The sequence below is a fragment of the Atractosteus spatula genome, chromosome 2 (assembly GCF_055471065.1).
Source record: "Atractosteus spatula isolate fAtrSpa1 chromosome 2, fAtrSpa1.hap1, whole genome shotgun sequence".
In the NCBI taxonomy this organism is placed as follows: domain Eukaryota; kingdom Metazoa; phylum Chordata; class Actinopteri; order Semionotiformes; family Lepisosteidae; genus Atractosteus; species Atractosteus spatula.
In genome coordinates, this window is record NC_142707.1 from 8,148,031 (window position 1) to 8,175,617 (window position 27,587).

The 27,587-nt window shown below is 42.0% G+C and overlaps 2 protein-coding genes across 2 annotated transcripts; both read right to left on the reverse strand.

Moving 5' to 3' along the window:
• Window positions 1-10,305: 10,305 nt before the first annotated feature.
• ddx56 (DEAD-box helicase 56) lies at window positions 10,306-21,227 on the reverse strand. Its single transcript, XM_088938616.1, has 14 exons — window positions 21,136-21,227; window positions 19,716-19,877; window positions 18,925-19,079; window positions 18,210-18,380; window positions 17,522-17,612; window positions 16,987-17,228; window positions 16,352-16,498; window positions 15,704-15,817; window positions 15,293-15,387; window positions 14,071-14,144; window positions 13,310-13,399; window positions 12,817-12,922; window positions 11,699-11,802; window positions 10,306-11,536 (listed from the first exon to the last, which is right to left on the reverse strand). Exons 1-14 carry the CDS (start codon window positions 21,190-21,192, stop codon window positions 11,450-11,452), a joined length of 1,695 nt encoding a protein of 564 aa, XP_088794742.1. The 5' UTR covers window positions 21,193-21,227; the 3' UTR covers window positions 10,306-11,449.
• A 511-nt stretch (window positions 21,228-21,738) lies between these two features.
• Window positions 21,739-27,424, reverse strand: LOC148839126 (transmembrane emp24 domain-containing protein 4). Its single transcript, XM_088909615.1, has 5 exons — window positions 27,166-27,424; window positions 25,790-25,890; window positions 24,903-25,028; window positions 24,079-24,225; window positions 21,739-23,500 (listed from the first exon to the last, which is right to left on the reverse strand). The coding sequence occupies exons 1-5, from the start codon at window positions 27,299-27,301 to the stop codon at window positions 23,351-23,353; spliced, it is 660 nt and encodes a 219-aa protein (XP_088765741.1). The 5' UTR covers window positions 27,302-27,424; the 3' UTR covers window positions 21,739-23,350.
• Window positions 27,425-27,587: the final 163 nt, after the last annotated feature.

Genomic DNA, 27,587 nt, shown 5'->3' on the forward strand with positions numbered 1-27,587 from the left:
CTTGGGGAATGTTAAGCATTTTCTAATGTTTAATTAAATATATTGTGTATTGGTCTGAAATTTACTATGATTCTTTGTTCACCACATCCTTACATACACATGAGTTTTTTTTATAAAAATGACCTGCTGTAAACCAGCGTATGGGTTCTGAGATATACAGCTCACTCTGGAATGTTAAAAAACAGATTTCTATCAGTGTTCCCTACATTTCATTTCAAGGACTGTTGTTTACTGAATGCATTTTCTCTCATTTTCTTGTGCTACAGCATGTGTCTAGAGTTTATATAGTAGTAATTTAATATCTTTACCAATTGGGCTTAAAGATGAGTACTTTAAATAACATTAAATCAACATTCCTGATATCAAGAAGGACATGAGACACTTCTGCAGTGACTAAGAGGCACTTAAAGGACATTTTAACAGTAATGTTCTGTACCTCCCTGTCTTGCAGCTGTTGCTTGCCGGGACTGTCTCCAGCTCGCCCACAACCCTGAAGTGGAAGAAGTGGTTAGAAAATGGTGGATGATTGTTCTGTGTCAGTGTTGCAGTTCATTAATGACCCATTTCATGGATACTTGGGTGTGTATTGGGCACCTGTGGGAACAGGGGGCCTCAGAAGAATGCGCAGCTGAATGGAAGTAGTCCACAGTGAGCTCTGGGGTGTCTTGGGAAGTTAGACTGCACAAAGTGAAAGCTGAGTTTAGAGGCCATATAAAAAGTCGTTATTTCTCAGAGTTTCATGTTAAATGGGAGACAGCTGGTCTGTCTGTTTCTGCTACACTTTCTCTGCCTACCTATAGTGCACTATGATGAAAGCATCTCTATTTGGATTTGACCTTAGTTCAACATTATTTTAGCTCAATGTATTTATTTTTTTCACTATTTATACTATTAATATTTTGGCCTCACTTCCAACCTGTACAGCGAAATTCAATCTAATCTCAATGCTATCTCAGATGGAGCCTGGAGAATGTTACTCTTACTGCATTCACTTGATATGAAAAAGTAACAGAAGATGCCAAATATTGATGTGGTTCACATTTTGCTGTTTGTCTTCCCCTAGGTGAGTTTTCAATTATTCAGTCTCCTAACAGAAACTTCAGATATCAATCGCACCATAGTGGTGGAGTAAGAATAAAGTCATACTATTATTAACATTTTAAGAAGTGAAGAGATAAGTTTGTTGTTTGAGTAGTAGTGTTCTTCTGAATAACAAAATACTAAGATCAAACCACAAAAAAACAGCAGTGTGGAGCAGTGGTTAGGGCTCTGGATTTGTAACTGAAAGGTCGCGCAGTCGAATCCCAGGTGAGACACTGCTGTTGTGCCCTTGAGCAAAATAACAAACCACATTAATGGTCAATCACATCCAGAAAGTTTTGATTTCTAAAATTGCTGAAAAGAATTTAAACCCACATTTAAAAAGACTCAATAACAGCAAAATATAAGAATTGGTAATGACATCTGAAAGCAGCCTGTTTGTGAAAAGCAAATCGGTTTATCTGCTTCAACAATAAGCAGACTGTGAACAGAAAATATGTAATGCATGTCTGTTACTTTAATGATTCATTCAACACAAGGACTCCTTCAAGCATGTTGCCAATAGCAGACTAACATTTTGTTGGCAGATCTCACAGTCGTAACTTAATACCACTGTGGTTAGTGAAAATACATAATCAACACCCAGTTGCCATATTAATTAGTCCCGACGGGACTAATTAATATGAGAGCTGACGAGGATCACTACACCAGCTTGGCCACATCAGGAGAGCGGTTGTAGCTCATCGTCTGTATGAAAATGATCTGTGTGCTTGGAGGACTTCAGGGGTAGTGCTGACTGCTGAGAGGTGAAATTGCTGTCTCCTGTGGTTCAGGAAACATCTGAAGTGGAGTCTGAGAGAATGGTGGAGGGCTTTGTTCAGCAGTAAATCCTGTTTTGATCTCGGCAGACCTGATGGAAGACTCATTTAACAAAAGATTGTGTTTGGCGCATGTTGAGAGCATCTTCACTGCTCACCGAAGTGATAAAGAAAAATTATTATTATTATTTGTTATTATTACTAATCAGGTTTTACAAGCTGGAGACTCATAAAAACTGTGAAAAACATTACCAGATACCGTATATATTAAAATGATTAAATAATTGACAGTAAAATAACAAACTCCACTTAGCATAAAATAATATTAAATATATTAATTGATACACTTGTGCAACAGTCCCTCAGCTTTCTTACCCTGGGTGGTTAAAATGGATTAAATTGTTGTACAACAGGAATCGTATTTGCTTTCTTGAATACAGACACATCTTCTGTAAATATGCAGTCCAGAAAAAAGAACCAGTGCTTCCACAGGGGAATACCAGGTATAGCTACAATGAGTCTTTGTTTTGCCCAAGTTTCAATTCATGCATCTAGTTTCTAACTGCTTTATCCAATACATGGTTGCAGGGAAGCCGGAGCCTATCCCAGCAAGCAACAGGTACAAGGCACCATACACCCTGGATGGGGCAACAGTCCATCGCAGGCATTCATAGTTAAATCACCAATGTCATTCTGAAGAATTAAGCATGTTTTTTTATTCAAAATCTTTTGAAAAAAAATAACCTGGGTTCTACAAGTTTTGAAGAATTGCTGGCCTTTTGAGACTCCTCAACAAATTGTTCAATTTATATATAAGGCAAGTTAAAATGTGGATGAGTAATGCCACGGAATCTGCTTGATTGTGGCTCCAAAAGGACCGGAATTCATTAGGTTTCCACTAGAAAGATAATGAACTTTTTGAGCAGAGCTGCACAGGTGGCCCTGAATTCTCCCTTCTGGACACTGAAGATCCTCACTGTCAGTTCAGCACAACTTTTATTCCCTGCATCCTATAAAGTCAACAAGGCACTGACAATGGTGAAATGTAGAAAGCAGCCTAAACAAACAGCGCTGTAAATGGATAGGTTAGAAAAGAAACACTAACCTTATCAGAAACTCTGCAAGGTCAAGATGTGAAAATAAACTTTGGATTTAGAGCTGAGTCGCTCTAAAGGCCTTCTGCTGCAGAATTGAACCCCAGCGCTGTGGGTGAAAGGGTAGTCACAGCCATCCTAGTGTAGCTTTCCTCTGAAATGCAATTAGGAATTGTTCATTGAAGGGTGTTAACTGTCAGGACCTTGTACTTTGCACACAATTCACCCTATGTGGCTTGCTCAGTCACACACACTATTACACATAATTACATACAAATTGGGAACTAAATCATGAATTTACTTTCACAACAGTACGCAGTCAGTCCCTGGCATCAATAATGTGATGTCCTGTGCCTTGTAAAGAGCTGTTGGTCTTGTATCAGTGTGTGGACACAGCTTTTGTAAAGGCAAATAATGATGATTTCACTAGTTTGATCAATTCAGAACACGATATCAATGGTTTGAAATAACATGACAACTAAACAAGACGCAAATGTTTAGAACTGCCTGATAACATTACTATTGGGTTCATTGCGAAACACTTTGGAAAGGCCCTTGAATCATCAATGGATTGTTACGCCTGGGCAAGCCAGAGCTCAGTGCCCGCGGTGTCCACGGCACAAAGCCTTGTGCACATGTGGTGTCATACAGCCCTGATGACGTGAGAACGCGATCAGAGTGGCTGTTTGTGCCACCTGCCCCCCTCTCAACGAGTAATTGCCTCATCAGCACTGGATACTTAAGCTCTGTCCTGCCCACAGTCCGACACCCTGCCTTTGAGATTTCGTCTCTGTGCATGGAACCCCGGTTCGTCTTTTTCTTACTACATGGCAGAGGATGGCGTCATCAGCAATCTCGCTGACCTGCCTGGCTGAGTAGCTTCTCCTCTATACTGCCAGTCAGCCCAGAGCACCATGCCTGCCGGCTTGCCTTCTCCTGAACCTAGCAATCAGATTCCCCCAGTCTGTCTTGCAGACTCAGCATTCTCCGGGTCAGTGCTGTGTTGAAAATCAAAAAAAAAAAATTAGACTGATCAAATTCAGTCCTCTCACTTGCAGACTACGAAACTAAACAGTCGATTTGTTAAGCCCCGATATGTTTAAATGCATCCGAGTATAAGCTCTCTTATACAGATCACAAAAGCTGCTTGTGCTCTGCCATTGAAGTCGAATATCAAGCTCAGGGTCAGAACAAAAGATAGGACATCTCACCTGGGTCAGTGCCAGACTCCTAGCAACGTACAGCCAACAAACACTTGTACAAGCCTGCAAGCAGGAAGATTTGGCAATGGATTGATTTTGCCCTTGAAACCTACAGTATTCACCCTGATAACCACCACCGAGGACTAGCAGATTTCTGATTAGACAAGAACAACTCTGCAGCATTTGTGTTCCCACGAAACACCTTTACTCCATTTCTGCATGGGGTGTTGAAGAGCTCTTATGTACAAATGTCTAATTTAGCTGATACGTCTGTGGTTATCTAGTATTAGAAAACGATAGTAAATATTTTAAACTTTCTTACTTCCCTCTCAGTCAGACTGTCACAACAAGAGTACAAAATCAATACTTTACCCAGGTGCCTCGGCTCACAATGATTAAGGCTCAAAATGTGGATCCTCCTCTGTAAATGTTTTAAAATGTATTTATTTTGATTACTATTCAAGGCTGTTTCTTCGCTTTTGATATTTTTCCTTCTTCTAAAAAATTTGTACATGTACCCACTTTCTAATACTTTTTTCTTTCTTTATCCAGGGTTTTACATTAACTGCTCAAATGCTGAAAATGAAATTGTTTTTTTAAAAGACATTTATTAACAAAAGAATCCTTTGTGTTTTTGAACAAGAAATACAGGTATTCCATGATTTACCTGGGCGATGCATTCATGAACAATTCCAAGTAATTCAAAAACATGTTAAAAACAGCTTGTTAGAATGTAAATTGGAGGGGATTTCATCCAGCCTTCTCTCAAAACCAGAGGTCTGAACCTTTAATAAAAACAATTACATATTTATTCATGTATGATCTTTGCATTGCTGTACTAAATGTTTTTTTTTATTTTGTCCAAATGAGAAAATCTTATGTTTTATTGTATCAAATTAACCGTTGACCCATTATCATATGACCCATTGTCCTTTTAATACCAAATGCCTCCTTACAAAGCTTTGGAAGACACAGAAGACTAGCTGCGATTTGGATCAGACATTTCCTGTGAAGAAAAAGACGAACATTTAGAGAAAACAGAGAGATTCAAAATAAAATCATTGTGGCAATCCAAAGACTGATATTCTGTATTCTTTTTTATGTAACTCTAATTTAAAATAATGTGAAGCACTTCTGTTTATATAAACTGGAGTTTTATTTTGTTTAAAAAAAATATTAACTATCTTTGTACTTTCAACTCATTAATACCTGAGGAGCTATATTTGATGAGCTTCACCCATTCTAAAGGAAAAAGAGTACTGCGCAGACCCACTGATTGGGGTGGGATTTCACAAAGCAGCTAAAATTGACATTAAAGTATTCAGTATTCAGTGTTCAGAAGTTAGGAATTCTACATTTTTAATAATTACTACAATCATCGTTGAAAGACTTCAGAATAGATTTTAAAATTGACACATGTGGAATATTTTTAAAAATGGACATTAATGTCTTCCCTTCCGTGACAGTAAACTAAAAAGGAGTGTTGAAAGAAAAGCTCAAAACAGGCTTTTCTATTTTTTTGTCAACCTGTTTTCATAAGCAGATACAATACATATGATTGAGCTGTACTACATTAGTAATAAAAGGCACACAGCATTCATTAACATTAATGATCTACACTCCCTCTCTCCTGTGTGGCCTTGAGAGGTACAGAGTCTGCTGAGGTTCATTTCCTTGTTGAGATATATCTATACAGGGAACGCTTCCAAAATCACAGATATGCAAGAAATGTATTCCATTGATGCTGGTACAGCAAAATAACACTTCTTCTGAAAAAGCCACTGTAGTGCCACTATATATGACCTACATTGTTAATGAGCCATTTTTTGGTGGGTATACAAAGAACACAAAAGTCAGAGAGGGGACCTGTGTCACTGTTTGCATGCGATCCGCAAAGGAACCAGAGGAGGAAAATTCACTGCTATCGAGTCAAAAGAGTAAAACACTACGTTTCTGCTTCAGGTGTGGACAGGAGAGAGTGTGAAGAGAGGAGGAGATGGGGGGGAGACATGCAAATGAGAAAAGAGGAGGGAATGGGGATAATTTTTTGGAAATGTGAGGGTTGGATTACAGGGGAGGAGTGAAGGGCAGCACTCTGTAAATGAATGGTGATCTTAAAAAGAAATGAGTGCAGTCTAATGATTTTGGCTTATGATGCCTTTCCAGCACACGTGTCTTTGAATGCCTGTGAAAGGAAAGAGACACAGATCACAGTGTGGTCATTATCAAGAGAGGAATAGTGGAATAGTGAGAGACCCCAGTGTTATAATATCTGCACTCTTCCACTTATCAGCTATAATTCACCATCTTTACTCTAAAGCATATGAACCAAAAGCCTGCTTAGTTTGGAGGTAGTCCACAAAAGGACACAAATACTGCACACACCTTCACTCTTGGTGTGCACATCATTATGGAAATATTGTTAAATCCATTTTCGTAGAGCCGTTTAACTTGACAAAATAGAAACCTTAGGCTGTAGAAAATCAGCCGCTCATCACTCAGGCCTCGAGATTTATTTGGTCAATACCTAAAGTGTTAAAGAGAACTAGACGAGCTGTTGGTCACTGGTCACAGGCTGAAGGGTGAATGCAGGCAATGGAACCGAAACTCACCAGCTGCCCTGGTAATCCACTCTGCTTCATTACTTTCATACAATCGGGAATCTTGAAGACCATTCTATCATTTAACTAAATAATGGGCAGGTTGCACAGTGGCTAGCATTGCTGGGTTCAATTCAGGACCAGATGTGTTATGTGTCTGTGTGCCTGGAGTCTGCATTTTCTCCCCATGTTCACATGAGTTTCCTCCAGGTGCTCTGATTTCCTTTCACGGTCCAAAGACATACTTGTAGGTTCATTGGCTTCTGACAGTACTCGCCCTGGTGAAAGTTTGTGCCCTGCAATGGACTGGTGCACTGGCCAGGATGTATCCTGCCTCGTGCCCGTTGCTTGTTGGGATAGGCTCTGGCTCGCCCGTGACCCTGTATTGGATAATGAAGTTAGAAAATGGATGGATGGATAAATAAGGGGCTTTTTGTGAAGTGGACTCACCAGACTATCAGCAAAGAGAGAAAGCATGTCTTGGTTTATGTGTATGCTGTGTGTATAACTCTATAACTATCCTTTCATATGTTTCTTTTCTGTTGACAAAGCCCTAGACATTATCAGCAACGTACAAGAAATACTTTCTTTGTGGCGAGTCAGCTTTGAGACGATACAGCCCTGCAATAAACTGTCGTGCGTATCTGAGCACCACTCCCTCCTGTCAGCGCAAACACCTGCCCATTCAGATTCTAATCTCACCCAATGTGCCAGTTTCTGCCAGCTGTGTCATAACTCACAGGACAAAAAGCAAAATAGCATCCTGTTTCAGCCATTTTCACTGCTACGGAAAGCACTTTTTTATTATCACTGTTCGTATTTCTGATTTTTGAATTAGCCAACATACAGCCTCATTTATGTAGCGATTTCTGACACCTTTACGTTGCGGTATTTTTAAAAAAAGACCTCTCCAAATTGCTAATGTCAAAATGAATTGCTGAAACTGTTTACTGATAGTAAGAAAAACAATGCAATGAAATAAAATCTCTAAGTATTATAAAATCTGTAAACTCATTAAGAGGCTATAAATGTTCTGTGAATATGAGCCTTAATGTCTTTAAACCAAAGGTTCAAATTTGTTTGTATCACACTGTGTCCTTCCTTGTAGTTGACACAAGTGAAAGCAGCCAGCTTAGTCTGAGTCAGGGATTAATAATGCCCAGAGACTGTGCCTGGCAGCTCCCAAAGTGCTTTACACTTCCAATTCCTTTGAACACGGCCTGACCAAAACAATCTGCAGACCAGATCAGCAGTTAGGTGTCCATGCATTGGGATTTGCACTGTCTCTCTCTCTCCCTGTGACATTTGACCAGGTGCTCTGGTATCCTCCTGCCCCTCAAAGGCACACTGGTTAGATTTGTTTGGTGACTCAAACTTGTCAGTTTGTCCATAGCCCATGAATGATATGCTGTTCTGTTCAGGAATATGGCAGAATAAGGTCTGCCTTATTCCATATGCTTAAGGTGTGAGCTCTGGATTACAGCAATTCTCACAGGAATAAGCGCCTTTCCGACAATGGAAAACCTCACATTTATCCAGGTCAGACTAACCCCATCTAAACTGAGTTTCAAAAAACACTCTTAACATCTCTTAAATCTACTAGAGATCAGATGGCCTAATAAAGATCCCCATGAGAATGAAAAGACACAGCACTCCATGACTATGGTTGAAAATCACTGACCTGGTGATCCTGATGAATTGGGGCTCTCCGGGACCAGGGGTGCTGAATCCACTCTATAATCCAGAATCACTTGTTTGTATTGATGTAAGTAATGACAGCAGCAGGAGACTGAAGTCAGATGTATTCAGAAACATTTTGTCTGCATATGTTGAAACAAATTCTTATTAGTAGCTCTTGGTAACTACGAAGCAAGACAATGACCCAAAACATACTATATGGCCAATAAGACAATGGCCAAGTCAATCCACAGATTTAAATCTATCTCCCCCCTTGGGCTTTTTTATCTTTTACTATTTCACATGGGTTCAGGATCAATATACCTACCTCTGGGAGGTCCCACAGTTCATTACTACAGCTCCCAACAACTACATCATTAAAACAAAGAAACTTTCAAAGTAAATCTGGGAGAGGGTTACTACAGCTCGGGGAAAGGTATAAGAAAATTTCCAAGGCAGTAAAGTCCATTATAAAGAAATGTAGAAAATATGGCATAACTGTGAAACTGTGAAGAACAGGGTCTCTTAAAAACTGAGTATCCAGACAAGAAGAGCATTTGTCAGGAAGGCAACCAAGAGGCCTGTGACAACTATAAAGACATTAAAGTCTTCCATGGCTGAGATGGGAATAACTGTGCATATGCCAATTGCCTGGATGCTTCACAAATTTGGGATTCATAGAGGAGTGACAAAAAAACTCACATCAGATCTTGACTATACTTTGCCAGATGGCATGTGAGACCAAGTTGAAGATTATATGGTCTGATAAGACCAAAATTGACCATTTTACCATCAACAGTAAGCATTATGTTTAATGCAACAGCGACCATAACCCTGAGAACACCATCCCTACCGTGAAGCAAGGTGGTGGCAGTAAAATGCTATGGAGATGCTTTGCTGCATCAGGGCTGGAAGACTTGTGAAGACAGAAGGAAAAAATGGATCTTGAGAGAAGATTCATCTTCCAGCAGGACAGTGACCTAAATAAAACATACATCCAAAGCCACACTGGAGTGATTTAGAAAGAAAAATATCTATGTTCTGGAGTGGCCCTGTGAAAGCCCACACCTCAATCCAATCAAGAATCTTAAATGATTATAGAGTTAACTAAGATCAGTGAGTCATGGATGTCATGCAGTTAGAGCCTCCAAGGGATATGCAACAGAAGAGAAGTGTTGTTTACACTCTTTATATAACGTGAAGGTGTCCCAATTCTCAAGACTGCTTGAAATTACTGGGTTGAAGACAAAATGTGTTTTTGTTCTAATATGTAAACATGTACTGTAATAGGTCAAATGTATGCATGGAACTACCCAAAAATAAAATACAGTGAACTTGGCATTCATAATACATTCATGATTACAAATGTGACTTCTTCTTCTTCTTTGTCACAGCCTTAGTCCCAGACTGCCCTGGGGTCAGCTGCTTTGGTTGCTCTTCTCCACTTGTCTCTGTCGAGCACATCTTCCTCACTCACTTCACATACCTCCATATCTTTTCTCACACAATCTATCCATCTCTTTCTAGGCCTGCCTCTTCCCCTGTTACCTTCCACCTCAAATTCCATTACCCTCTTTGTTACTTCCTCAACGTCCCTCCTCATGATATGTCCATGCCACCGTACCTCGCCTCTCGCATCTTCTCAACCACATCCACCACCCTACATCGTCTACGGATTTCTTCATTTCTGATCTTATCCTTCATTGAAATCTGCAGAATCCATCTCAACATCCTCATTTCAGTTCTTCTCATCAAGTTCTCTTCCCTCTTTCCAACTGCCAAGCATTCAGCTCCATATAGTAGTACAGGTCTAATCACAGTCTTGTACATTTTACAGATGTGACTATAAAGCAAAAATAATTTTGACTGCTAAGGACTAAATGTACTTTATTTCTTCATACAGTCATATAGTTTACAAAGGATAAATGAAATACAAGAGTCTTGGAAGGGTTGTGGACACAATAGAACTGTGTCACCTGTCACCCTCTGCAAGTAAACTTGCTGTAAATCAGCACCTCCCCATCATGGCCATGAAGGACACCACAGCCTGCATTCTGTTCTATTAGAGTCATTGATTAATTAAGCCCAGTTATTTTTTAATCAACCTACTCGCTTTTTATCAGTTTCAGCCTTTAAATAGGAAAGAAAGGTTAGAAATAAGTATTAATCCTCTAAGAGGAGCCGAGCTTTAGAAATCCTTTCATTTAGTTTACCCTTTCAAGGTGGAAAGTGATTGTTCTGTACATCACAAAGAACACTTCAATGCATGTGACACAGTGTCAGCCTCAACTGTGTAAGTACGTCATTCATTAATAACCAATTATAGTAAATGTTTAAACAGCTACTGAAGAGCAAATATCTTAAACCTTGAAAAATTGAACTTAAAAGTTAAAATAGAGATCTGCATGCTAGGTTTTCTTGAAAATAATATATTAAGAATATTTCTGAAACTTAGACCCGAGTGTAGAAAAGAGTTATAAATGCAATCAGCTTGTACAATTAAGAAATCAGTAAGCTTAATTAATCAAGAGCTCAGTTTGGGGACAATACTCCAGGACCAGGAGACACTGCTGTACACGGCACACAGACTCTGAAGGTGGCTGTCTGTTGGGCCAAATGTGCCCTACAACTAAAGGCACAGAACCAACCTATATTAAGCAGCGGGGACAGGTTCAAGTGAAGGGAGGTGTCCAGCCCATGTCAGAACTGCCTTTATCACAGGCTGGTGAAGCATCCTCAAAGCCTGAAGACATGAGTCCGACTCACACGAATACATTCTCTTTCCCAGGATGAGTACAGAACTTCCTGCACTTCCTGGAAGCCCACTAGTGGAGCAGGAAGGACTGCATTATGGCAGGGAGACAAGAAATCTGGGGGCATGAGTCTCGCGTTAGTTCTTCAGTCAGATGGCGTGTTCAGTCTGATCCCAACTGCACTGCTGGAGATTCGCAAATTCCACTTTCCGATCTCTCCCGGGAAGACGAGGTCTCCCAACGGCCCCGTCTCCTCGTGGGTTTTTATGACTGCGGCCCCTGGCTGTTCTTTGTTTTTCCCCCTTTCGTGGCGTAGCGGAAGTTCTTCAGTGGGTTCCGGCCTCTGTGCGGCTGCGGAACCACGACAGTGGAAAGAAATGACGGGTTACAGGCCGCGACAGTGAGCTCCTCGAGAACGAGTCTACAGGAACGGGCGGACCCCGTTACGAGTCGCCCCGCTACGCGATGTTTCGAACCAACGGACGTGACGGAAAAACTCTCCGCACCACCCACCTTGAACTTGCTTTTCAAAATGGCGCCCTCTGCTTTGGCTCCTCGCACACGCTTCCTCTTTCTCTTGACCTGGGGGCTGGCCACATTTTTCAGAGTTGGAGGGACTAAAAAATCAAGCGCATGGAAATGGTGTGAGCACATTCACCTCTCTTGACAAAACACTGACTGACTTCCCAGATTCTACACCCTACTGATTTGGCCTACGCCTTCCTATTTTCTGATATTTTAAAACAGTGAAGGTCCTACATTTTCATTCACTGTACATGATATTCATTTTTGTTTGTAAAATTAAACTGCGTACACATTGTTAATGATTACTTAGAATCGATTTGGATTAAACAATTTTCTGTTTTATACCGCTCAGAGTGACATTTCTAGCAGCTCAGCTTTACAGTTAAAACTGCAGTAACAGAAGGACCTACAGAGACAATCCTCTGCCTGAAGTGGCAGTTGTGAGCTCCACAATGTTTTAAAAGAGAGCATAACTGACATCACTGCAGGCTTGCAAGTGCCCAGCAAATAACAGGATTTGAAATAAAAGTTGAGGCTACCCTAGCAGCCTACGTCCACTCAAATGAGGCAAAGACTCCCTCAACTGTGCTTCTCCACTCAGGGGAAAACTATGAGCTCATGACACAGGTCCAGTGTCCAGCTTAAACCACACAGGCCCACCGAGTAAGAACCTTTACTTGCTGAGCCTCATATATTTCACACTAGAAATCTTAACTTCCTAGTGTGTGAACGGCGCGGTGGTCTGCACAATTGGGCCCTGTGTTCGATTCTGGGCCGGGACGCCTCTCTGTTCACATTCTTCCTTTTGTTTGAAAGGATTCCCTGCAGGTGCTCCAGTCCACCTGCTTTGCAAAGACATGCTAGATAGGTTAACTGGTGTGTCTCAATTGCGCTTGTGTGCGTGTGCCCATACCATCCAAGGTACAGCTCCGCCCTGCACCCTACACTTTTGGGATGGGCTCCAGGTTATCATAACCTTTGTGATGATAATGGGAAAACGGGCAGCGTGTTTACTGTGTAATGCTCTGAATCAACACAGGTGCACTGGGAACCCCCATGCTGTTAGTAACATGCTCTGCAACAGCAGAAGCTGTGGAGACGCTCACTCAGGTAGTCTGGCACGTTCTTCAGGTGGGGCTTGACGAGGGCTGGGTGGAGATCCCGGTCGTGGCGGAGAATCTGCAGGTCCCGGGGGTTGTCTTCAAAATACGTCTGAAGGAAAGGCACAGTCAGATGAATCCAAAAGCGAAAAAAAGTTTACTTTACTATTCATCTGAGAGAAGCGGTGTCAATTCATTTGGTCATCTGAGCCTGTGTGAATAACTCTGTAGTTCTGTAATCTGTCTGCTTTCAATATTTGGCTCAATTTGATTATAAAGCAAGATTATGTAGTTGCTGATTTCTGCACCACATATCTAACTGCAATTCAGTGTTGGGCTTTTTCCTATCCTGAAGGAACTGGTGCCATATTAGGACTAAATTTGGATTCTATTTGCTCATAAAAGTTTACTCATCCTTGTAAATTTGAGTTTGTATTTTCCCCAATCTAAGCTTGCAGTAACTATACATGCAGGTGATACACCATGAGGAGGCACCTACCTTGAGTTTCTCAGAGTTGAGCAGCTCCTGTTTGATTTCCTTGAGACGGGCCTCCTTCACTGCCTGCTTGGTGACAGATCTCATGGCGTCCTGCACACACAGCCAGAGAGACTCAGCCACTGTACAACTCCCTGACACAATCGCAACACACATCCAGCATCCTGAGTCACCCTGGCCATACCAAAGCCTCTACACATCCTCTTACCTTAGTCTTTAAAATTCCCCTTCATTTTCTGCCATGCAGCAAATGACAGTGTAAAAATTATATTTTGAACATAAAAACAAGCACATGCCCATGGCCTTTGACACTATGCCTCAACGGTAGATAAGAATCAGTCCTGGTAAACAAGGATAAAACGCTTTCCAAAACATTTACAGCCATCTGCTATCAAAACATTATCACGTTCCCAGAGGACTCTCCCTCAATTCCTGAAGGGCCCAATGTCTTCTGTGTTTTGTTGTGCTTGAGTTCTCAGCTACAGATTCAGTCTAATTATTCAATAAACTGTATAAATGTACTACTGTTAAGGCAGCATCGGTAAGGGAATATTTCAAATACTAATAGAGTCTTTAAGTAGAGATTGCTCAAAACATACACTCCATTAAAGATGCTATTTTCTTTAAAAAATTCTAATATGTATAAATTAAATAAGTTAATCCTTTAAATGACTACACAGGTTGGAACACAAGCCATTAGACTGAAGGTCTCTCAGAAAGAGAGCTTGAGACCCCTGTGGCACACGCTAGCATTAATCACTTACCCGACACCTGTACCTGAAGCCCTCAATCTCCTCCATCTTAAATCCATATGGTTTTAGGGCACATTCGGCATTGTCTGAAACCAGAGACAATCCTATTGTTCACCTTGAGATATTTACTTAACTGGGTAAAAAATTACATAATAATTCTTGATGGTATCTTGGATCTCCGATCTGAACAGTTAAAACTGTATTTTAATTAAAAATTAAAATGAGAAAAGATAGGTGTCCTTGCTATAACCCTGTGTGGATGATTTAAGTGTAAATATGTTCCCCGATACATCTCTAGGCCTAAAGGAATCACGGGCTAAGCAAACTAAATCATTACAAGCACTTTTTAGGAAAAAGCATGATGGGAATCTGGATCAAGGTACTCAGTCATGTTAATAAAGTCAATAGTTTAAACTTATTTTGAGAAACCAGCTGGATAAGAACTTTGGGTCATATAGCCACTAGACACTCAACTACCCAGATGAGGCAAATGGCATTTTCAATTGTAACCTTCTAATATTCCTATGTACAATACCAGTCAAGAGTTTGAGTACACGCAACCTCCTCTGAACAGTTGATGTTGAAACATCTGTACTTCTAGTTGCATTGAGCTCAGCTTGTATTTCAGGGGCCGGTTTCACAGACTTGTGACTCTAATGAATGTATTCTCGGATGCTGAGGGCACCTTTGGCCTGCCTGACCTTTTTCGGATCTCATGAGTGCCGGATTCTTCATATTGTTTGATAGTCTTGGCCAGAGCGGTTACTGACGCTTGTAAAGTTCTTGCAATTTGTCTTAAAGATTGACCTTCATTTCTTAAAGTAATTATAGACTGTCTTTTTACTTTGCTTAACTGAGGAAATTTTGCCATGTTCATTCAGGAATTACAAACTTTTGCCCATGCTCTCTATATTTATAGTAATCGTGGACCCTCACCTGTTTACCAATAATTGGTGACAAAGTTAAATGAGTGAGATAACATGCTAGTTAACTGTGAGAACATCTAACAAAGACAATTTAAAATTTCTTTTAGTGTTCCAACAACATGTTATACACATTTCTGACTTTTAACTAACCTGGGCTTCAGACTGAAATCTGCTTGCTTTGGGTGTTCATTTTATTGAAAATGAAAACTTAACATTTTCAAAGCAGTTCACTTAAGATTAAGTACACATATCATGTAATTAAATATTAAGAAAAGGCAGAAAAGGAGACATGGACAAGCTGAGCTGACCTCCAATGAGCCCATCCTGGAATTCCGCCAGCAGGTCCAGCTCCGCGTGCGAGACGAAGCTCAGGGCTGTCCCAGGGTTGTCAGCTCTGGCTGTCCTGCAGGGGCACAGACAGAAACCAACAGGGAGAAGGGTCAGGTGAGGCTGCTCTCTCTGCTGGATTTGAAATTCTTACCAGATTCCTATCCTGTGCTATTGATAAAGGCTTGCAGGGGACGAGAAGACTAACTGACGTTCCGTGAACCACTCCTGTACAGCCTTCCTCTGCAGACTGGAGAAGCAAATTAGCCGAAGCTTCACTCATGAAACAGTCCACACAGCTGCAATAGTCAGTGGAGGGACTGTTTTACCCTATGCACAGCCACACACACATGCAGCCACACACGAGAATCAATGGAAGGAGAGGACCTTACCTGCCAACACGGTGGATATAAGAGTCGATGGAGGTGGGCAGGTCAAAGTTAATGACATTGGCCACATCCTGGAAGTCGACCCCCCTGGATACACCATACTCCTTGTCTTTTCCCCTGAAAGCAGAACAGAAGTGTCCTATGAGAACAAAAAGGGCTGCCGCTCAGTCTGGTCCAAGACCGAAGAGGGTAGAACACACATGTGCCAGAAGAACAAGCCTGAAAGCCAAAACAGGCCATGAAATCTCTGAATCGACAGAAGACAAAATGGAAAACATTGAGACACTCTTAAAATAAACTTAATTCGCTTTCCTGCGGTTTGCCTTGTTGTCTGTTCAGTCCCATATTGCATTTATAACAAAAGAAGACTCTTTTTGAAAACGTGTAACTTGCAAAGGTCACTACAAGTAACGCACAGTACATCTAACCTTGTGATCTAGGCAGATGGCTGTACTGGTTTTCAATGTGACGAGCCCCCATTTGGCACCTAGCAACACCACAAACCGGCCTGGACAGGAGAGATGTCTGCCTCTTCGAACAAATGGAACTCCTGTGTTTTTCCTTTCAATAAGCTTACAGCAGGTTCTCTCAGCCACCCTGTCTGAAAAGTAATACCCCCTGCTTCCTGTTCCCTCCCAGCCCTGTACTCACCTCCCTTCTTTCCAGAAGCTCTTTTTCTTCTTCTTTCCCTTACTGCCCTCTGCCTCCCGGGCGCTGCTGGGCTGCGCCAGGTTCTGCTCGTCTGTGGCGATGACGTAATCATAGAAGCCCTGGTTAAACTGGCCAATGATGTGGCACCTAGAGAGAGAGGCCTGGCGGTCAGTCTGGAGATCTCCAGGAACACACCGGTTAAAATCACAGCACAGGTGTGAGGAGCCACTCAGCTCATTCGGTACATAAGAGCATACAGGGAGTCCAGAGAGCGAGACCAGCCATTCGCTGATAATGACAGCTGTGTCATTGATATTCACTCCTGCCCGTGGAGGATAATAACTCTGCAGATTAGATTATACAGTCTCCAGTGGCTAATGACCTGATACTGCGGGTTAACTAGAGCAATTAATCCATATCTGACAGGATTAAGGAATTACGTACTCAGAAGAAACTGAAACCAGAATGATCCCTAAACCCTCCAGGCTCTGAAGTCTTGGATATTGAATAATAGTGAAGTCAATATCAACAGCCTAAGTGAACCAGCACTGCAGAGTGAGAATCTGACCCCATTTAAGTCACATCACTTAAACATAGAAATCCTAAAGAAAAAAAGAGCACCTGGCCGCACACACCTAGACAGGATGGGCAGCTCGGAGTTGAGCACGCACGCAGGGATGCTGAACTGCTCCAGGAAGAGCTTGAGGCGGTAGCAGCGGTCGATGGCACTGACGAAGATGATGGTCTTGCCCCGGACCAGGCCCAGCTTCAGCAGGGTGTAGATGAGCAGGAACTTGTCTTCTTCCTCGCAGAGCACGCTGTACTGCGTCAGCTGGGAGCTGTCCGGCAGCTGGGAGCCCTGCAGCTTCAGAGTCACCTGGGAAAGCACAGCCAACCGGCGCACATGAGCAAGATCTATACTCGCATCTTGGAATGGCAACAGAAAAGTAAAATTAAGACAAACAAAATCTTGTACTATTAGATGTTTTTCTAAAAAATAGATCAGATTTTAGATCTGGTATTAAGCATTGCATAACTATGTTTTTCTTTATTCAAATGACCTAACTCAGATTCCTAGAAAAACCTTCTTGACAGCAACACCATTGCGACAATTGTCATTTAGAGCCAAGCTGCAGAAGCCCCTTGCCCACTAACTCTGTCCCGTCTTACAGGGTTGTGTAGGACCAGCTCTTTCAATGCCTGGACATCTTCATTGAAGGTGGCAGACATCAGGAAGGCCTGGTAGATTTTGGGCAAATGGCTGCAGGAGTAGCAAAAAGAGTGGCAATCAAAAAAACACAGACAGCACACCTGGAAACGTCCTCATATATATTTATACTAATGCCTTGACTTTGCAAACTCACATTGACAGCTACATGCATATGACTACCAACAGCATCTACCCATGGCTACATGAAAGGTGACATACAGCATGAAAGGTGCTGATTAAATGATGCAAGTCACTTATCTTATCAGAACTAATACACTGATTACTGATGAGTGAAGAAATTAAAGTTCCAGTTTTCTCTATTATCTCAGTGCATCCCAATCCTAGTTCTGGAGAGTCCATGTCCCTTGTCCCAGGGTTCACATATTTTTCTTTTCAGAGTTTGTCAGGTAAATAACTGAATGGTGCACTTATTATGTACTCAACCACTGCAGTCTTTGTCTAAATGTATTAACTCAAGAAAGCTAGAAAGCTAATACGTTGACCAAAGAAAAAAATAAGAAATGTGGATCTTCTATGAATGGGAATGAACAAATAATGTTCTAACACCTGGACAGGTTGAACAGCTGGATGCCAGTGCGTGTGTGTGCGTGTGCGTGCAGCCAAGTCAGACGGCACAGTGGACCTCACCACAACAGGCTTTTCAAGTCACTCTCAAAGCCAAAGGAAAAGACCAGGTCAGCCTCATCGATCACCAGCATCTCCAGGGAGCTGCGCAGGGTCAGGTTCTGGGCAAGCAGGTGGGCCAGCACCCGTGACGGAGTGCCCACCACGATGTCCGGCTTCTCCATCAGGATGGGCCTGAAACACAGACCCCAGAGATTAACGCTGCAGGGGCCCACAGATTCACCTCAGACCCCCGGAGCGAACCACTACTTACAGCCAAGTGGAACTTAAAAATCATGAGACTTTGTGGACAATGTACTTTTGAAACCAAAACATCAGATACAGGAATACTAAGGTCACTGTTCAGCTCAAGACCAGGGGAGAATTCAGATACCCCTCTGAAATCAAAGAGGTTATGAAATGGTTTAAAACACTATGGGCTTCTAGGCCTAACATGTTCAGTTCTAACATTTTGTAGTAAAGAACCCCAAATTAGAAAGAGTGGCAGGCTTGTAATTTCAATGAATACAAATAAAAGCACATAAAAATAAAATAAGTTGTAGCGTGCACACAGGCGCCATTTCATTACACCTGGATGACTCTGTCCAAATAAGAGGAAAGAAAAGCCTCTGCTAGCACTCAGCGTTATCACATTACAAAAACCGCTGTCGGTTTTTGTCAGCTTCTGCTTCTGCCCCTAACAACACCACCCCCCCCCCCCACCACCTGTGGTTCTTACTTCTGCGCAGAGACGTCGGCCTTGCCCGAGATATCTGCCACCCTCACGTCCCGGGCGCAGTAGGAGGTGAGCTGGCGGATCATGGTCTGTGCCTGCTGGCCCAGCTCCTTGGTGGGGACGAGGACCAGAGCCCGCACCGCCTGCTCCTGCACCGTCTGCGCAGACACACACAAAACCGCAGAGGCAGCCCGGCTCTCCATGTTACTCTCAGCACAGAACCACCTCCCTGGCATCACACTACACAAGCAGACCTGAAGCACCCGCATGCAAAACAGGAACCAGCATGTGGTCCCTGCCCCGGGGAGAAACGGGATGAACAAAGGTCGGTGCCACATCCCGAAATGGGGGGGCGGAGCAGTGGCTCTGCGGCTAAGGATCTGCACCAATGTCTGGAAGGTTGCCGGTTCAAATCCCGCAGCCAGCAGAGGAATCCTACTCCATTGGGCCCCTGCTTGCTCTCCATGAGACACAGACACACAGGCAGGGAGAGAGCCTGCAAGGCCTTGCCTTGCCCTTAACCCCAGCTGCTCCAGGGGCGCTGTACAATGGCTGACCCTGCGCTCTGACCCCAGCCTCTCTCCCTGTCTGTGTGTCTCATGGAGAGCAAGCTGGGGTATGCGAAAAGACGAACTCCTAATGCAAGAAATTGTATAGGGTTAATAAAGTGATGTTAAATTCACCCTGATCCCAAATGGACACATGCCTGCACATAATTCAAACTCCCCAGCAACATGAAATCAGCTGAGATCTTGGCCAGGCCTAACACAAGTGCCAAGCGGGCTGCTGGTTACCTGTTTTGCGGAGAGAATGTGCTGAATGATGGGCACGGCGTAGGCGGCAGTCTTGCCAGAGCCAGTTCGGGCTCGTGCCAGGAGGTCTTTCCCTTCCAGAGCCAGGGGGATGGCCTTCTCCTGGATCAGGGTGGGCTGGGCCCAGCCCAGGTCTGCCAGCGCCTAGGAGAGAGCACTCGGATATCAGAGCTCCAGTCCCCACATAGGAACAACACTACAGCCTGAAATCTGACTGACATGAAAACGTACAGGGTCTACAATCCATATCACATACCACTGACACCAGTATCAGTGTGAGGAATGTAGCCCAGTTTCATGGTATCAGTGACCACACAGTGACAACAAGACAACAACCTGCTATCACAGTTGTACTGCTGCCTAGCAGATTATCCAAAACACACGCAAGCTGTAAAAGTTTGTGTTGGACAAATACGTATTAGAGACGCATATGCACAGCTATGAACTGAAATGAGAAATCAGAATGTGATTTGTATTTTCCTTTTTTCTCAGCATATATTATTTGTACTGTTCCCTATGTACTGTTTACACTGACGTTTTTAAGAATTTATACACACTTTCGTGGCCATTGCTAAGTATACTGCGTGAACTCCGTGACCTCCTTCTGGGATCTGAACAGATGTGGTGATAAGAATCAATACTAATTTCAATCGTGCAAACACAAGGGAAATCACTAGACTCAGTGACGGCCCACCTTAAACTTAAAATCTGGCCTCGAAAAGAACTGAGAGGATCAATTCAAACATACGAACTCATTCTAAACGGGAGGGGGGATTCTACCTTTTTAGACTCAACAACTACACTAGGAGCAAAGAATGATGAACACTATTTTTTGGGGGGTCGTGGGAGCACTTTTAAAAAGTAAACCCTGAACAAACTGTTTGAAACTGGGTGTTGGTTAACATCAAAGTAAGAAAGCTCAAATGTTGTTGTTTTTTTTACGTTATGAGTCAGATTACAGGGAGGCTGAGACAGAATAGCATTTGTGCACAAAGAAACCCTCTTGCGGCAGTTAATTTGAATTGACAACTTTTAGGGTCAGGTTACAATGTTTTAATCCCAACACTTAAGGACTCCCAAATTTACCACATAACCAGTAACTGTAAAATGAGATTGGAAGATTTACAAACCATCCTTGAACAATTTAACGTCTGTAATAAGATTAAATTATATAACAAAACAGAAATAACCAATTAGATATTTTATCAGCTCCTTACAATTCTGAAATCTTTGCAGCTCAACACTACCGATAACGAACTATCCCATGTAAGATGAACGAGACGTGGACATGAGAATTGGCTTCTTTGCATGAGAACCGATCTTCACAACGCTACCCCCAAAAGAAGAAGGTGGCCCATACTCTTCTGTAGTAAAGATTCGCTGTTTACACAACTTTACCTACCTTTAAAAGGCGATCATCTAGCCCCATTTCATGGAACTGCAGTCTGTCAGCAGCCATTGCTCCCACGTGTGTCTACTATCTCCGGAAGAACCGGGGCTGATGAAGTACTCAAACAGAAACGGGCAGCGACACCTGGCGGCTTGGAGGAGCAGTATTTTCGAAAGCGACTTGAACTTGAAGGCAGATGAAAACTACTCCAAGATAAAATGCGTTATTACCCGCTTAAGAGACAAGTGGTTTTTAACCAATAAAAAGTTGTCAATACCGTCCTGCTCTTGATAAAAATGTTAAAATTATCCATAATGACTAAAGCAACTTGTCAATTTTCAAAAATTAAACGAGCCACCTTTAAAATAAATACAATTGGTACAAATTGGTATAAGCCTTGTTAATAAGCTTGCAGTGTGTTAGGACATAAGACAACGTTAAAATATTTTTTCTTCAGTTTACATTCTGAGTTGCTCTACATATCTTGTGTTTTACTGATTACTTAACCATATTCAGATTTTGTATAAAGCTGTGTTATTTAAATAAAACCTAACCTAGAAAAGGCTTTACCCGTATTTTGAAAAAAGGGAACAAATAAACCACAACACTAAAAACCAGTATTCATAAGTCAATTTTATTTACTGAACACAAAGCTCTGTATTTAAAGAAAAACATGTACAGCAGCCGGACAAATGTTTTTTTTTTTACTGTAACTTAAAACAGGAATAAGTGGCTACAGTAATGAGTGTTGTCTTCTTTCAAAGGACCAGATAATTGAAAACAGTTCTTGTGAAAAAGCTGCTCGCGTATCCAAGACCAGCGTTTACGTTAGAAATTACTTATACTGAAAGAAACGTGCCTCTTGCCTTAAATGAGGTGTGATGTTTTACTGCACATCTTGCAAGTTAAAGTGACATTATGTGTGGTGCAAACCGATAAAGGCATTAGTAATTCCAACATGACATTGGCTTCATTCTGGTTTGTATTAGCAGCATGAATATAGTACCATGTGACAATAAGATCACTTTGTTTCTTTAAAATGTGAAAGGGTCTATTGATCAGATCTATTGTTGACCAGAAAATCTTTTTCATAAATACATTAATGGCATTAAACACCAGACAATACAGAGCAGGCAATCAAAAGGTAACAAACTACCATTCAAATTCAAAAACAAAATAAATAGACTTAAATGTACTGCAATATCAAGTTGAAATATTTATATCCAAAAGGTTTTTTCTCAGTCTGTGATTCACAAGACCAATTTTTTTCATTTTGTGAAGCCAACAATCATCTTTTGTTTTTCTCTCAAAGCTCAATAAATAATTTCTTCCCCAATATAGTATTCACTTTATCTTAATGTTTTTCAACATCACGTTCCTCACCTGAAGTGTAATTTTTTAATTCCTCTTTTCACATTAACTCCTCACTTAACACACTACATTTCATTCCACAGACTTGACTACAGTGACTCCACTACAGTTAAGCGATTGGCTCCAACTCATACGAAAAACAAAACTTTACTCCAACTCACCACTGTCATTCTGAATTAAAGTGTTAATAATATTAAAGTTATTTACCTACCCCTGCATTACTTTGGGTAGAAAAGAGAGGAATGCGTGTGTTAGGAATACTGCCTACTATGTGTAATATTAAAGTACATATGAATCACACAGCATGTACAGTCTGCAGATGTGTTGCATATTCACAGATGAAATATCAACAGTTAGAAAACCAAAGCCTCACTTAATTCCAATAAGAACTTTAAATGAACCCTGACATGGGAATTACAAAAAATAAACGTAATTTTTGGATTAAGATTTCTGTAAATGAGAATGTCTAGTCACCTCAAATGTACAGATTACCTATTAATTAGAACCAGAAATATGCTAACATTTACCATATCAAGTAAGCAATGTCATTGTTTTTTTGTTTAAAGGGAATCTTCCATTAAAAGGAGGAAGATAGGTAAAAAAAAAATCTTATCATTCCTTGAACCTGCCTTTACTTTAAAACTTGAATTACTCTTCCCTCCCCCACTCCTACCACGGAGAGTCCAACAGGATTCTTCCACGGAGCCAAAGTGAAAGTCTTCAAATCTCAATGGCTGGATCAATAGTCTGGGCATTAGGTTGAGTCCCGCTCGTCACACCTCCACCTCTTCCTAAAGACAGGAGATGCAGTAACGAGCGCTGGAGGAGGAAGGGAGCTGGCAGAAGGCACGCAGGATTACACCAGCTTCTTGGCCTCGAAAAAGCTTTTCAGGTGCCTCATCTGCCAGATGCCGGTGATGATGAGGATGATGGTCTGGGCAATGGACCACCACAGCACACGCTGGTTGGTGCTCTCACTGGTCATCCTGAAGCGCTCCTCGCGGTACTGCCGAGACAGACACACATAGCCACTGAAAACACAGCCTCTCCTGGCCCAGAGTGTCACGGGTATTCTGTGCTGGTTTCAGAGGTGCACACTGCCTGGAGCCCCATTACCAAAGCACTGCACCCCACACCTTACATTATCTGAGCAACAAGAACAGCCTGAAGAGGACTTGACCTGTATTCCACGAGGTTTTAAAATATCTGCATATCTCCCTCAATTGAGGGTACTTGTGAGGGGATTGCACAGTGCATCTGTACCACATATTTTCGATAGCATTTAGACACACTGTAAGGTGTATTTTGTGCTGGGAAGTGAATGGAAATCCATTTACTGCTGCTGTAAATTACACAGTCTATTCATTGGACATGGAGTTCCATAACCATAATTTTCTGACCAGTGAGTGTACAGTATGTGGCATTGTAAAGTTTTCTGCTATGTTATGCTCACTGCAGAAGTTATGCAATAGCATGACCACAACAAAAGAATTTAGCAGGAAATAGTTCTCAAGCAAGAAACGAATCAGAACTATGTACAACATGCTAGAAACATACTGACAAACCACTCTGGGCCTTTCTTACCCGCTGGTAGTTCTGCTCTTTCTGGATCTGCTCCACCTGGTCCAGCAGCTGCCTGACTCTGAGCTGCAGCTCTGTCAGCTTGTCTTTGGCTGCAATCTCAGGGTAGTTATTGGTGTGTTCCCCTACCTGGATATCCAGGTGAACTCTCTGACACAGGAAGAGTAAAAAAAAAAAAAAAAGATAAAAAAAGATATTTCATGCAACTCAGAAATAGATCTGTAACAATAGATTATATAAACCTAGCACCTAGTGATCAGGGAAGAGTTTATGAAGTGGATGTAAACCCAAACTTTGAAATTACAACAACCTGCTCTGGTTTCAACCGAATGTAAATAACACTGTTCACAATCACAGATTAACACAGGGAAAGAAAAAAAAAACATGACGTATGACATCAACTTAGCTCCTAGTGATCAGGAAAGTCTGTGAGGTTTGAAGCAAGATTAAACCACAATGTTTCAACTGTTAATGGATACTGTGATTCCCTCTCAGAAACTTAGAAGAGTTTGATAGAACCAGTTCTCTTCTCTCTCTCTCTTCATCTTCCATCAGACAACCGTTGCAAACTTTAGGATTACCCAAGAATGTTACTCAAAGCAGAATAAATGACAACCTCTTTAAGTTGATTACTGTTTTTAGTGTTTTTTAGGGTTCTGTCATCTGAATTTAAATCATCTATAACAACGCCCTGTACCTGAGAACTGCAACAATACAAAAAGCTGCAAGAGCACAAGATGGCATGTATTTTAATCTTCAAATGGCAGGACCTGCCTGGAACACCTGTGAAGCAAAATGCCAGAATGGTAGTGTGAAGGACTGCTTACCAACTTCCCCCCAGCAAAAAGCACCATCTTGGTGGAGTTGGAGTGCAGACAGATCTGATGCTCTCCAGGGGTGTGGGAGGTGAAGGTGAAGCGGCCTTCCGATCCATATTGCCGGGAAAGCACGACCTACGACACACAGACACAGCCAACAGGTGACTCTTCACTCCCACCAGTCCCAGACCCGGAAAGCCAAGGGAACTGTCCAGATCCAGATTCATCACATTTTAATACAGTGCCTGGAATGGCATCCAAATCTAAAGGAGGGATCTGAATGAAGTAACACCCCAGCCAAGCACCAACATTAATATATAGCAACTAGTCCTCCCACACACTATGCCAAGTGTACTTTGTTAACTCATGTACATTCATCATGCCATGTTCAGCACTAGCATGTGGTGTGTTGTAAAATCCTGAGCGTAATGCCAAAAGTAATTTGTCTTTGTGTCCCAAATGTGCTTGAGGTTTTTTTGTTCCCAGGCGAAAATGCGTTTCAAACAAAGGTTATTGTTTCATGGAAACTATAATCTGTAGTCTCCACAATGTCAAATTGGACATTATATATTTTCTCTTGTGTTCAACGAATGCAACCCACATGACAATAAATAATGCTCTTTGCAATAAGATGCTCACTGCATAACAGATTGAGTTATTCCAGGTTTAGCAGCTTTAGACTGAGGAATTAACCTAGCACCAGGTGATAGCCACGTGGAGATTAAATAATATTTAAATATGCTTCGCCTCTAGGTGAAAATTGCAGAACCACAGTGCAAAACAATTTACTGGCATGTTAGAAAGCAGTCTACAATTCAGGAGGAAGTTTTAACTGTCTTTGCTTGAAAAGGCACTGGCCTTCCATGCAGCCCGAGAGTTATGAGACCCAACGCTACCTTGGTGTCTGGATCTTTGACCTCGACATGCATCCCCAGGCCAGGTGTGGACGGCAGGAATGAGCTGCTCTGCTTGTCCCACAGCTGTGTGCGGTATTTCCCTGGGAGAAACACCCAACAGGCATCAGCATGTTTGCCCTCTGTCCAACGACGGAACCAAGACTTGCGATGCACAAGCACATGGCTCTGCTTCACACTTTGCAGGCCCTTGTATAATGGGCAGCATTAGGTGCTGGTTACCTTGTACTTGATACCCCGCTAGATTATTTAAAAAGGACATGGGTGCTTGCATTTCTGCTTCATTCGGCACATTCTCTTGAAGAGCCTGCTGTAAGCCCATAAAACCTGAAATGGAACAAACGGCTATACAAAGGGCATTCTTCATCATTTACAGTATATAAACTAGGAGTCTCAGATCCAGATCCTGTGGAGGCCCTGGTCTAAGAGGCTATATGGGTGACCACTAAATGACCAATTGCTAAATCACCACAGAAATCTTATTGTGGATTATCAAGGACATTTTTTTTTTAATGAAGTGATTTGCAGATCATTCGGTACAAAAATCAGAATGCCCTTCAGCCCATAATGACAAGAGTTCCCTAAACTGAACAGATTATTTGCTTAATTGACCAATATTTACAAAAACTACCAATATTTTTAAAAAGACAACTTTAAGGTGACTTATACAAATAACCTTTGCTCATATTTCGGTTCAGACTAACATATGCACCTTGCTGTTTCAAACCACTAGGTTTTAGAGCCGTTTCTACCTCAATCCAGTGTGCATCCTTAACAGCTAACTGCAATGCCTCAGAACTCAATGCACGTCTGCACTATGCACCTTCTGCATGGAGTATCATGTTCTTTTCACTACAACATTTATTGTTCTCTACAATAAATTTATTGTCAGTGGTTGTTATTATTTATTCTGTACCATTTTGTAATGTACTGTCTACATTGTGTGAGGTGATCGGTTGTACTGTGTATGCCCCGAAAGATCGGCGCGAATAAGAATTTCAATGCACCTCTGGCACAAACTCTTCTAATACTCTGCAAACCAGCAAAACTTGTTTTTCGTCTTAAACGTGTCCAGGGCGACCCGTCGATATAACAGAAGCGAGCACAGGTGCAGAACTAAGACTATGGCACCTGCGCGCTCAGCTAACCATTTGTTTACACGACGACGTTTTATGAGAATGAAACGCACACGCTGAAACATGAAATATTAGTATTTTCTTTACATTTTACAAAAAAAAAACCCACATGTAAGCATACTGTAGCAAGCACTCGAGAGAACTGTGAACGTAGATAAACGAAAGCGAACCCAGTTTTATTAACCCACGGCGAACGCGGTCAGGTAGTTCACCTGTACGTACCGATAACCATGGTCTCGTCAGGAATCTCCTCGATGAAGCATTTTTTCTCCGTCTCCCCGATATGGAAGTACAGCGCTCGCGTGAGGCTGAGAGTGGCGAGCAAGAACAGACAGACAACCTGCGAGAACAGAGACATCCTGGACAAAACTGACACTGACAGCGGCTGCACCTGAGACGTCGAATCCGCACAATACACACAGCCTCAACTTCCGAGCGGGCATGCGCGGATTCTTCCAGCAGTTCCGACCCAGGGCACTGCGTCTGCGCAATGTTTTTGCGGCCCAAAAAGTAGACGATTTGAGCATGCGCAGAAATAGGGATGACGTATTGTTAAGACAGGGTTATCATACGGCAATGTATGTACAGTATACAGTTATTGGCCACGTAGGACAACTTTCCTAACTGTTTAAATTCAGGATATT

What these genes read in the sequence shown, in the direction of transcription:
- ddx56 (XM_088938616.1), bottom strand. Translation starts at nt 21,192, where the DNA reads ATGGCTGCTGACAGACTGCAGTTCCATGAAATGGGGCTAGATGATCGC. An exon ending in ACATTCTCTCCGCAAAACAG is followed by an intron (nt 19,080 to 19,715) that starts GTAACCAGCAGC and finishes GTGTCTGCGCAG; the next exon opens with ACGGTGCAGGAGCAGGCGGT. An exon ending in GAACGTGCCAGACTACCTGA is followed by an intron (nt 11,803 to 12,816) that starts GTGAGCGTCTCC and finishes TTGATTTTTTAG; the next exon opens with TCCCTCCAACTCTGAAAAAT.
- LOC148839126 (XM_088909615.1), bottom strand. Translation starts at nt 27,301, where the DNA reads ATGTCTCTGTTCTCGCAGGTTGTCTGTCTGTTCTTGCTCGCCACTCTC. An exon ending in TTTTTGCTGGGGGGAAGTTG is followed by an intron (nt 24,226 to 24,902) that starts GTAAGCAGTCCT and finishes TTCCTGTGTCAG; the next exon opens with AGAGTTCACCTGGATATCCA. An exon ending in AAGAGCAGAACTACCAGCGG is followed by an intron (nt 23,501 to 24,078) that starts GTAAGAAAGGCC and finishes CTGTCTCGGCAG; the next exon opens with TACCGCGAGGAGCGCTTCAG.